This window comes from Penicillium argentinense (assembly GCF_028826775.1).
Source record: "Penicillium argentinense strain IBT 30761 chromosome Unknown utg000004l_segment0_segment0, whole genome shotgun sequence".
Classification (NCBI taxonomy): domain Eukaryota; kingdom Fungi; phylum Ascomycota; class Eurotiomycetes; order Eurotiales; family Aspergillaceae; genus Penicillium; species Penicillium argentinense.
This window is the reverse complement of record NW_026622663.1, coordinates 3,027,235-3,039,438: the sequence shown is the minus strand read 5'-3', so window position 1 is coordinate 3,039,438 and position 12,204 is coordinate 3,027,235. Positions and strand designations below refer to the sequence as shown.

Here is a 12,204-nt window from a genome sequence, read left to right as displayed (position 1 = left end):
GGTTTCCGTGTAATATTTGTCACTGCGAAGTACCATGATCAGCATCCTCAACCCAGTGCGAGCTGTCTCTGAGAACATAAAATTTCCGGGATTTTCTTACTCATATTTATTTTCCACGATGTATCCAGGCCATGGAGTTATCGTTCTCCAAATGTGTCCCAGGTCCTTGAATTCATGCCGCGCGAAGTAAGAGAATGATTCTTGAAACTCATCCGGTGGAGGCGCATTCGAATGCGGAGGATTTGTGATGTGAGTATCTGCGACAGCGACGCTGCTGGGGCAAATCAAGCGAGGAAGGCTCAGTGGGAACATGGTCAATCTTCGAGATGTAGGGCTCACATAGGTACTCAGCAATAATCAACACCAGCTCGGTTGGGAGATCGTGGATAGAAGTGGGAATTGTCGCCATGGTGAAGATACTAGGATTGACGGGGTCAGCGGTGGCAATCTCGAATATTATTCGAGTGTGCGCCTGTATATCTTGCGTAAGAGGCTGATGGTCTTCGGAAGAGGAGTAGTATTGGAAGAGAAAGAGAGCGAGAGACAAGTGAGAGGAGTTTATATGGGATCACGTGAACCAGTCAGCCAGCAAGCGCGCTCTCTGCTTGCCATGGCCGCCGCTTCCTAGCACATAAATGAACAAGCGATGCGAGATTAGTGGCAGCCTTGTTCTGCTTGCTCTTTTGTAGTACTTCTCTGGCATAGACATCAGTCGATGAAATATTTGGATAGTCTCTCATTGACGCCTCTGGCGCTAAAATCAGGTTACATATGGCATCAATACCTTTAATTTTCGAGAATATTAGCTTAGTTACCTTGTCAACGCCTCTGCGAAGTATTTCTTTATTCGAAACGTATGTCTTGTTCAAGATATTCTCCTTCTAGTTCCCGCTATCAAGTGTATCGCCCAGTGAAACCCAACTTCCACAAAATAAACACAATAGTTATAGCCTACGAGTATAGATATGAAGAAAACAAAAACTCAGTTCACGAGATCTATCGTTTGAAATTAGGGAGTGAATATTACAGTACAAATCAAATAGCTCGTAGGCATGAAAAATCACTCCGTTCACAGCTTGACTCGTGTATCGTCCCTGGGCAGCCACCCGAGCATGCCTACCATACAGAAAAGGCGTGAAGGAAAAAAACGTAGAAAGAAAGAATAGATCGAGTGCTCTGGGCACGAATGTGTTGATAGGAACAACGTTGAAGCAAATATGTCAAATGAAACTCAAAAAGTCACTGCTTAGGAATAGCATCTCATGGATAGACGAGTCTAGAACAGGAGACCCAGGAAGGCAGCGATCGAACCCATCAGAAGGCTGGAAGCAATCGACAGGCCCGGGGCTGAGTTGAAAACTGGCGAAGCGCTGGGGGAGATGCCGGCGCTGGCGGTGGGCTGGCGATAGGCGCTGGTGCTCCAGGTGGAAGAGGCCGCGGCCGGGGCAGGGACCTTGCCGGTGTTGGCGGGAGCGGCGCCGCTGGGACCAGCGGGGACAAGACCGACGGTCTGGGTAGCACCTGCGGCAGTGTTGGTGTTGGTAATGAAAGTAACCTGCGGCACGGTCACGGTGCGGGTACCATAGGTAATGGTAGTGCAGGGCAGGGCCGGGGCCGAGGTGACTTCCCCCGAGCCAGCGGTTGTGCCGACGGCGGCAGCAGAGCTGATCACGGTGGCGGTAGAGACGGAGACGCTGGGAGCCAGGGTGATGGTTGAAGGCACAGCAGTCACAATACCGGGGTTCTGGTCAACCCAGTGAGCGCAGATACCGGTGAAGTAGGACAGAGCAGAGGAAATTTCCTCCTTGGTGCCACCCCAGGCCTGGATGCAAGAGATGACCTTGTCGGTGAACTGCTTGTTGGGGCAGAAGCACGAGGCATCACTGTTGGAGGTGCACTTGGGAGCTAGAGTGAGCCAGGTGTTCAGGCACTGAGGCACAGTGTTAGGGCAAGGGGATGAAGGAGCAGGGCTTGAGGCAGGCGAGGTGCCCGAGGGGCTGACACCGGTAGGAGCAGTGGCAGTATCGGGAGGAGACGTAGCGCTTGCGGTGCACTTGGTGCAGACGGTCGAAGTCGAAGTAAGAGTGACTGTGGAGACCGTAGAACCAGTGCTGACCGAGGTCGATCCACCGGTGGTGTAGGTGCTAGTGACGGGGCAAGTAGTGGTGGTGACATAAGTGACAAGGGTAGTGGTAGACTCCTCGGGAGCTCCAGGAGTAGAGCCAGCATCCACGCTTGAGGGCAGAGAAGGAGCAGGAGTCTCACTGGGGCTGGTGGTAATCCCAGGAACAGCCGGCGTGGTCTCGGTGATAACGGGAGTTGTCGCCGGAATGCCAGGGGCGGTAGTGGCACTAGCAGTGCACTTAGTGCAGATTGTGGAAGTCTGAGTGACAGTGACGGTAGAGACCGTGGAGCCAATGCTGACCGAAGTAGATCCGCCAGTGGTGTAGGTGCTAGTGACCGGGCAGGTCGTGGTGGTAACATAGGTCACAACAGTGGTCGTAGACTCCTCGGGCGCACCAGGAGTAGATCCGGCATCGACACTCGAGGGGACAACGGGGGTAGAAGTCTGAGCAGGGCTGGTAATACCAGCAGGAGTAGTCTCGGAGCCGACAGGAGTGGTCTCAGAACCAGCCGGAGAAGTCTCGGTGCTAGGGGGAGTAGTCTCCGTACCAGCAGGGGCCGTCTCAGTGCTAGCAGGAGAAGTCTCAGGAATAGCAGGAGCAGTGGTCGATCCAGCAATGCACTTGGTGCAGATAGTGGAAGTCGAGGTGATGGTCACCGTAGAGAGAGTAGAGCCAGTAGTAACCGAAGTAGATCCGCCGGTTGTGTAGGTGCTCGTGAAGGGGCAGTTAGTGACAGTAGTGTAAGTAACAACAGTCACAGTCGAGTCGGAAGGAATCGAAGAGCTACCAGCAGGCACCATCGGGGTCGAAGTACCGACAGGAGGAGCGGGCGAAGTGATAGGCGAGGACACGGGTGAGCTGCCGCTAGGACCAGGAGTCGACTCGGCTGGGGAGGTGGCAGCCGGGGAAGTGCCCTCCACAGGGGAAGATCCAGTGGGAGTAGATCCAATAGGAGTGCCGCCAGAAGGAACGGACTCGGCGGAGGTAGACTCAGCGGGAGAAGTTCCAGCGGGGGTAGTATCAGTAACGGGGCAGACAGTTGTGTAAGCCGGAATAGTAGAGGTAACGACCGAGGTAGAGTCAGCAGGGCAATCGGTCACCGTCGCAGCACAGCTGGTGATCGTGATCTCGCTGGTAGTGTACACAGTGGAAGTGGTCCATTTGGCCGGAGTACTGGTGACCGGAGTCACAGCAGGGGTGCTGGTAGCATCAGCAGAAGAGGGAACAGAAACAGGAGGCACCGACGCAGACGGGCTGTGGGGGGTGTAAGAGCCGGGCTTGCCAGGCACAGAAACCACAGTACTTCCGGCGGGGGTGCTGGGAACTGAAACACTCAGAGTGGAAGAGCCCGCAGCAGAAGTGGCCGGAGTCGAAGCGGGACCAGTGGGTAGAGTCGTGGCGGTGTTACCGGGAGTGCAGTCAAAGCCAATTGTGTAGATACCAAAGTCGCAGCTGTCATGCTCGCTGTCCTCGGGCAGCTCGAAGGAGACGGAGGTAGCGCCACCGCACTGGTCGTTCTCGATAGTGGTTCCGGCGGACGAGCAAGAGGCAGTGTTGCGGCAGGAGGTTCCATCAGGCATCTTGTAGATGATGTGCAGATCGGTTTCCTCAGAGGTAGAAATGTGGAAATGAGTGACGGAGAAGGCATTCTCGCCGCTGGAGCCGCACGAGAAGGAGGGAGAAGACGCGCTGCTTCCAACAGAATCACTCAGAGAGCCCGAGCTGGAGCTGCTGCTAGAGCCGCTACCCTTTCCAGCAGTACCGGTGATGCATTTTTGCTAGAGGGAAAGTTAGTATATACTTGCCAGTCAATAAACACAAGGGCAATAACATACACCACGCTTGGCGAGACCAGCTCCGCCAAAGCTGTTGCTGCACGAGAAGCCGGAGAAGTCGAAGCCTCCGTATTGAGAGAACGAGCCATCAGCCAGGCCGGTCCAGTCGAAACCATTTTGCTGGTACTCGTTACACTTGTTGGGGGAACGGCCCGGGCTGGAGTAGCATTTTTCGGAGCCCCAGTACTAGAGAAGAGTTAGCACTATCATCAACAGTTGTTGGGAGAGACGTGTCTTGTATGTTTTGATGAGAAAACACGTCAAAATCACGCGTGAAGAAGAAATATCAACATACCCCAGTCGTGGCCTGGGCAGCGGCCAGAAGCGTAACAAACGCGAAAGAAGTGGCACCCTTCATCGTGGAAGAGGTGTCAACGAGTGACGAGAGTAAACGAAGGAAGTCAGAATGCAACAGGTGATGAAGTAAAAAGCACTTTCTCGAAAAGTGGTGGTGATGAAGAGGAAGTGGGAGGGGAGAGAAAAGAAGCGAGAAGTAGATGTGCGGGATATCAAAATGGTAAACAATAGCCTCAAGTGAAGGGAAGTTCCGCACCAGGCAAGTAGGGGGAAGCAAACGGACGGTAGCACCTTGGTGACTGCTAGTCAACCCAAAGGCAAGTTCGAGAACAAATCAACGAAAGCACGAAAAATTATTAACACAAAAGAGGGTCTAACAAGGAGTAAACACGAAACAATGGGCCTCAACACATTCACCTGGAACCATGCTGGGCGGGCGAAGCCTTCTTTAAACCTGCACAAACAGCCGCCAAGGGTCTTTTCTTCCAGACCCCTACTAGTATCCATCACTACGGGTGCTAGCGCCCTTGTCTACCATGAGCATTGTGACGGGCAAGTGGTAAGACATCATGTCACTGGGGGCGCTGCTTCTTCCAATCGGCATGGAGGACACCGGACAGTTGAAACGGGATGGCGCCCACCAGGTTGCAGAGGATCCATTCAGCGAGCTGAATAGGGTCACTGCTGCAGGAACAGGCTGGAGACGCTGCAGCCAAGGGTCCGGTCGACAGCAGGTTCCAGCGGAGCAACCGACTCCGCGGCATCCGTCTACTAGGCATTCATCTGAGGGTAAAGACTCCGGAGTGAATGGAGTCTATCGCCCTAGTGCATACCCTACTACCATAGGGTCAGGTACTAGGCTGTATACGCATGGGCCAAAAATAGCCCCACGCTTGGGCTTCTGAATGGGCCACGACTGGTGAAAGCCGCATGATCGACACGGTTTGCAGAGAAGATTCGCAAGGTGCAGTGTGATGTGCAACGCTCTGGTCGCGATGCTTGACCTTCGTCAGCCGAACGACCTAGATAGGATCGTCGTCGCCATGTTCCCCCGGACACCCCGATGCCAGCGACTGGTCTCCACCGAGATGCTTCCTGCGGGATGAGATAGATCGCAGGGTCTTGCACGGTGACCCTTGGCTCGTGTGGATGCTCCAATGGCCTGCACAGTGCGACCGTTCAGAGACCCGACGCCTCTGTCCCTGTAGCGAAATGCAAAGGGGATGCAGAAAAGCAGTTTGCCGCCGGCGTCGCGCCCTGAAACTCGCTGGGCGGGGACTGGCTCGAGCGTGCAGCTTCTTCGGGTTCCCCACAGCGACCGGCCTGTTCAACGTGACTGCCGATATTCTTTCGCAGTGACTTGCAGTGCCATAGAGTAGTGATTGGGGGCAGAAGGATCATCGTGAGTAATCACACTCGTGTTAAACGCCCAGCCTTATTACAATTGTCCACCAGGCCCCGTTGCGCCGTGATAATTGCACCAAGGTTATCTCAGCAGGCAACTGGTGTCAACTCCTTTGCTATTTTTATTTTATTTTATTTTTTTATTTTTTTCAGCTGAAGGACCGGGACAAGCATTCCCGTTTGGAACATATTATTTTTCTTGCCAGGGGGCACATCCGATCAGGAGGTTGTGGCGTCGAGCTGGAGCCATCGGCTGTCTGGTTTCCCCTGTGGCGTCGCAACCGACGAGAGGTCTCGTCTCGTCTGGGCTTGATTGGAGCCAAGAGCAACCTGTCGGAGGGCAGAGTCCAGAAGCCATCGACGCAGCACATTGCTTCATACAAGTACCTATACTATGCAGTATTAAGTAGGAGTAAGGGAGCGGTCGACTAGCGGTGCAAGTGGTCTACATCTTGAATGGTCCATCCGATCGACCCGTCCTTGGGCCCAGCAGACAATCGACAATCGGGAATAGACAGCTCGTTTCCGTGGAGTGCGAGGGGCTTCCGTGTAACCGATGCTGCCATCTCCAGCGCCCTGATCTCGGCGCTGCGGTTGCTCCATTGGGCTCTCGCCAGCATCGGGTACTTCTATCTCTACCTCTACCAGTAGTTCCTATGGCATAGCTCAATCACAGTCCCTTGCACCGAGAATACGAACCATTGTTTGTTTCGCAGGAAAGTGCTTCTGAGAACTTTCGACTGGGCAGCAGGTTCGTGCTTGTTTGGCGCTGCGATGTTTCAGCGGGTCTTTGCAGGAACCGCCGGCGCCTAAAAATACCGGCGAATTGGGCCCGTGGGCTCGTCGAACCGCCAGCCTTGCAGTCCATCCTCTTCCGAACGGTTCTTCTGATCGATATATTCTAGCATTAGGTATGACTCTATTTCTGCTTGTGCAATGTTGCATTGTTCGTGGTCCAGCGGCTTGGTGGCTTGTTCGGATTGGGGCCTCCAGTCGTTTCAGGAGCTCCCATTGGCGGCTTGGTATTGGGGAGGGCGTCCGGAAAGCGAGTGTTTCAACATTTGCACTTGGGCTTTTGGAGAGTTGAAGGGGCTTCTTGACCTGTCCTCTCTGCTTGAGATAGGTATCTCACGCATCGATAGAGGGGTAAACCTCAGAACTATCTAACTACAGTGTATAATCGGGCAGCTGGAAATATTCTCCAGTATACTGGCAGGTCTAAGTTCCGAAACCACGATTGCCTCACACTCGCCAAGCCCGTTACACATTTGAACCATCTCGAAAGTCTTGGGGAAGCTTGTGCGAATTGACAGACATAGAGTGCTGCCAAAAGTACAAGTCCATCCTTGCCTTGCTAGAACACAGTTTGCCCAGTCTACTCTCCAGATAAATACAATCCATGCATGACAGGACCATCTATGTGATACTCTAGCCACCCACCGTTGTAACTCAATTACCTACGAACAACTGACACGGAGAACGTGCCAAGGGACGCCACAGCGTGGTAGCTGTCTCCGACGGATACCCCGGCTGCTGTGCGCCAATTTGGCATAGCCTCCACTCGGCAGCGGGAGTTACCCGTTTGGGAGGGACAGACCAAGACTCTTATAACTACTAGCAACGAATGATTACAAGGCTTTAAGCTTAAGAGTAACGATTAATTTTTGGGCACTGCCTATTTACACACTCCTAGTAGCTCGGTGAACAATCCGTGAAAAGCCAAAAGCAACATGGGTAAACTCCGATACTAAAACATACCAAGGAAAATGGGGAAGGAACTGAATTGGAATATTTGGAATTGGAATTGATTGACTGAGGCCCTGGGCCGCAGCCGCGTCTGCCAGCGACTGAAGAGTACTTCGAAACAGTTCAACTGCGTCCGTGTGTATCATGCTATCTTGGGTAAATCAAACTTCGTGAAATCATAATGAAACTTACGCGTGCCAGCAAGTAACTCATCCATGGTGACAGCACTCGGACAGAGTGCAGACAAAATCAAACAAGTCAAGGCAGAACGTATTTTTCTCAGAGAGGAACTTGGGTACGGCGCTGAGCGTCCATGAGCTTGCGTCGCACCGCTTCGCCACCGGCGTAGCCGCTCGCCTTGCGCTTCCGAGTCGGAGTGCGCTGGTCGGCGTGTTTGGCGTGTCGGAAGACACTGGCAGGGCGAGCAGGGGAGTTCGCGGGCATGAACTCGCGGTGCTGGGGCAGCCGAAGAAGGGCCTGGTAGCGATTGTGGTTGCGGCGGAAGGCAGTGACAATACCCTTGTCCAGGTGGTTCAGGAACCGCTCAGCATTGCTGTCGTGCTGTTCCGAGTTCTTGCGGGTGGGGGTGGGAGTGCCCATGGGTGGGATGGCAGAGCTGCCAGCCATGGGGGAGATAAGAGCATCATCCTCGAAGGGTTTGCCCATTTCTTCTTCCTCGTCGGAAGACCCGTCACCAAAATCGATGAAGTCGTCGACGTTGAGCGCCGACTCGGGATCATCTTCATCGTCGTCCTCGAAGGAACTGTCGACATTGAAGTCCTGCGAGGGATAGAAAGCCTCCGGTGGGCCCATGACCTGACCGCCGGGGGTCAAGTCGTTGCCAAGGGCAGTCATCATCAGATTCGCACTGGATGCGAGCATGGGGCTAAAGTCGGTTTGGTTGGGGGATGCAAGGGCATCAGTGTCACTCTCGTCAACCAATTGCAGGGTAGTCTGGCGAGGGCTGTTTTGCGCAGTCCCGGGCATGCTGTTGGCAGCAGACTCGAGCCAGTCGTGACGAGAGGAGGCGTAGGCCGGGATGATGACGAGATGCTTGCCAGTGCAATCGACGAGGGCAACGGGCTTGTGGGGGTCAGCGACGAAGGTTCCCATGATGGGACCTCGTCGGCGGGGGGCGCTATCGGCCTTGTCGTCACCAGTTGCGGTGAGAGAGTCCGTTGAATCGCGACGGAGAAGAGATCGGGGGTGTGTAATGGTTGCAGGGGAGGGAAGATCCTCATCAGTGGTATCACCGTCGTCGGCTGGGGGGTTAGGATTAGCATAAGGGTTCGGTAAGTTAATCGTTTCGTGCGTATCATACTCTCATAACCGCTCAGGCTGCCTTCAGAAGTTCCGTCGGACTCGACGTGGTAAATGTTTCCGTGACCGTAGTCGGCATCGCCAAACATCTCTTCGGACTGGCGACGGTGGCTGTGGCGGTATTCGTTGTTGTCATTCTCGATCATCCGACGCAGCTGGGGATCGAGAGAATCTTGCTGGAGGAAATCACCGGGAATCTCATCGTCGGTGTGGGATTCGCTGTCAGACGAGGTGTCGGATCGCTCCTCAAAGTGGACGCGGCGAGCCACGGGTGTTTCCACTGCTTCGCTGGCCATGTCGGTTTCGCCGAAGGTGTCCATGGCGGTGTAAAGCTGTTCCTCGTCAAAGAACGAGGCAGCAGGCAGCAGCATCGAGTCTCCGAAGATCTCGCTGCCATTCCACTGGCTACCGTGGATGTCCGACGATGGCATAACTCGATGCTCAGTCTCAGATTCCATGATCATCATCTCTTCGAGTTTTTCCACATCTTGTTCTTCATCGTCCGCGTCGGTGATGTAGTCCACGGCGGCGTAGACGTCATCGGAACTATCGTTTGTCTCGCTATCGCTGCCCAGAGAGAACTCATCGTCGGAGACACGTCTACGCTTGTTCTTGGAAGGTTGGCGCCCCATCTTGCGGGAGGTGTTTGGACGACGACGACCGTAAGATGGAGCGTGGGCCAGCGGCCGGTCTTCCTCATCGTCTGCATCATCTTCCGATTCATCCGCCTCTTCGCTCAGCTCTTCCAGCGAAGAAACCGAGGAGACGCTCGAGACGGACGAAGAAGACGCCCGACGCTTCCGGTCGGACGAGCCATGGCCGCTGGGTCGGCATGCCTTTTTCGATTGGGCCACAGCCTTGGGAGACATGTCCATGTGCCGCAAGGTGTTGGATTCGGGGGTGGCGGGGCGAGCTTTGCTGCTTTTGGCGGAGCCCTTGGGGGTCCGCTTGGTAGGATAGGGATCAGATTGCGGCATCTGGCAATGCGCGATGCAATTCTAGTTCGGCGGGGTGGTCGTGAACTTTTCGTAACGTAAAACTTTTTTTTCTGCCCGCTGAGTCGGGTAGGTGTCGAAGAGGTTTTTCAGGGAAGTGATCTCGGTGGAGATTCAAGGAGAGTTCAAGGGAGTCGGATTGTAAGAAAGGGTCGAGAAGTTCAGAGTAGGAGTTGTCAAGGGGCGGATTGAGGGGAGAGAGACGGGTGCTCGGGGAGGGAGTGTCGGGATGTTGATTTTTTTGAAACCGCGGCAAGCACCTTCAGTCCGGTCGGGACGGCGAAGTGCTCCTTCAGTGACTGTACTTGGGGGGCAATTCCGACGCTTCAGAGCGGGCGTCGAAAGAGGAAACAATATCGTCAAGTGAATTGAACGGATCGGAGCTGTTGGACTGGAGGACCTGGGAGAGCCCCCCAGCGAGGGATTTACAGCTCAACGAAGGCCATTTGGAATTCTTGACGATATCAGGTAGGGTAACAGTTTCCGAGGGGGTCAATGAAGAAGTGGTACGTTGCGCGTTGGAGGCAGTGAGGATGATGGGGGAAAGTGAAGAGGATAAAGTACGACTGAAGGGATGTCGATTTTTCCCGCCAAAACGTAAGTGGGGCCATCCCGCCGATGGCCGCCCGCCATTCGCCCGCGCCAGTTCACCGCATTTTCTCGCGCCAATCACTGCGTGGCAGATGCAAATGGCAGTTCGCTCTATTCAGTACGACGCTGGCATCAGCTATGAGTATCGTTGAAAATAATGACTACCAGTCTGAGTCAAATGACTCTATACAGCTTGGCCTGTAGTCTCGATAGCTCTACGATTTGCTCAGATGAGGCTACAAGCAAGGAAGTCAAAACACCCAATAAAGGAAAGAAAAAAGTTCTAGAGCGGAAAAAGAGGGGGAGAAAAACTAAAACGCCCCTAAGAAGCAGACAGACGACGCATCGCTGGCAATCCTGCGGGTCCGTCTCCAGACTAGGAGCCGAGGGACAATGTCAGGTTCTGGCAATAATACGAACGCCAGCAACCTGCAAAAGCGCCAAAATTGTGCAGATGGTGAGTTTACAATCGTCGGGGCTCCCAATCGATAGCCAATCTGCAATGCTGGACGTCAGACCAGCTGCACGTCGAGGGGCCGTTGGCTGAGCCGTGCATGATGAATCATAGGCCGATCAGAGTCGGAGTCACGATGCGATGAATCATATTTGTTGACACGGCAAATGTCCATCTCCGCCATTGGCTGGATCCGACCTTCGTTTTGGTTTTTCCTCCGGTGGCAATTCGGGATTCTCCATTCCGCAGCTGTCCTCTGTGGATGCGATGGAGCTGTGCGGGACCCGGGCTCCTCATCGGTGTCGAGATTCCTCAATCTCCGCCTCATTGCAATCGGCCCTTTCTTCAGCCCTGGGCAAGAGGCGGTAAGGAGGGCCAGCATGGCGGGATGCGGCCTGCATGAGAGGGATCGACCGGGCTGATATTAGGCCCTGTTTGGGTTGCCCATCACATAGTTGGGCGGCTGTCTTCCCCCGACCAAGCCTGCAAGGGATGGCCCATTTTGCCCCCGTTCTCTCGTGGTGACTGCAAGATCATCTCCCGCCCCGCAGTGGCAGTGGCCCGGTGGAGATGAAAATTCTCCCATTGCCAATGAGCGTCTGCCCGACGATCGACGGCCGAAATCCGCTCGGCGCTAGTCTATTTTTAAGGCGGGCGCATCGGAGAACACCTGTCCTGCTCGTCCCGAGGTCGAAATTTCAGTTGTTTCGAATGTCCAGAGACGGCGGCAGAGCATCGTGCTGGTGCAATGATGCATACTATGACTCTTCTGAAATCATGCCAACCATAAATGGGCGGTCTATTACCGCGGGATCCTGGACAAGAGACGGTGAATCGCAAACCTTAGTAACGCTACCAGATATATCTACCGTAGTATAGAATGAAAAGAACAAGAGAAACAAGCAAATGAACCAATGTCTATTCATAGAAATTCGACAGTTCAAGCTCTAAAATGCATCGGTGGAGTGGGATAAGCTTCATGGTTGAAAGTCAGTTACGGTAGCCAACAACGGTAGCTACAGCACTTGAGCATAGCTAGCACGTTGCCCAATCGATGAAAACATTGTTCGCTACTTAGATATAGGAGTCTGACATAATAGGCACCCAGTCAGTATGGCCGAGTGGTTAAGGCGCTAGACTTGAATCCCCATATTTGAGCTATCTAGTTCTTTCGAGATCCTAGGTTCGAACCCTAGTGCTGACGATTCTTTTTTTCTTCGTTTTTTTTTGGCTGTTTTTTTGGTGCACTTTTCGTAATGTCTGAATTGTCCCCGATGGTCTTTTACGACAAAGGCTCATGAAATTAAACAACCTAAATTTAATTTTCTTCACCAGCTGCCTCCTGTAAGCACAGCGAAACACCACCACCCTCCTGTAGAACCCTCCGATTTCCACAGGTATATTCGAAGAACAGGCATAGAATCCTACTGATATTT

General features: G+C 53.7%; 3 protein-coding genes across 3 annotated transcripts; all 3 read right to left on the bottom strand.

The window, feature by feature from the left end:
- Positions 1-208: 208 nt before the first annotated feature.
- On the bottom strand, positions 209-409 carry N7532_004049 (uncharacterized protein; the record flags this gene model as incomplete). The annotated part of the gene is made up of 1 exon (XM_056616543.1): positions 209-409. The coding sequence occupies one exon, from the start codon at positions 407-409 to the stop codon at positions 209-211; it is 201 nt and encodes a 66-aa protein (XP_056476900.1).
- An 867-nt stretch (positions 410-1,276) lies between these two features.
- Positions 1,277-4,319, bottom strand: N7532_004048 (extracellular serine-threonine rich protein; the record flags this gene model as incomplete). The annotated part of the gene is made up of 3 exons (XM_056616542.1): positions 1,277-3,904; positions 3,962-4,147; positions 4,257-4,319. 3 exons carry the CDS (start codon positions 4,317-4,319, stop codon positions 1,277-1,279), a joined length of 2,877 nt encoding a protein of 958 aa, XP_056476899.1.
- Positions 4,320-7,687: 3,368 nt separating this feature from the next.
- Positions 7,688-9,705, bottom strand: N7532_004047 (uncharacterized protein; the record flags this gene model as incomplete). Its single annotated transcript, XM_056616541.1, has 2 exons — positions 7,688-8,670; positions 8,730-9,705. 2 exons carry the CDS (start codon positions 9,703-9,705, stop codon positions 7,688-7,690), a joined length of 1,959 nt encoding a protein of 652 aa, XP_056476898.1.
- Positions 9,706-12,204: the final 2,499 nt, after the last annotated feature.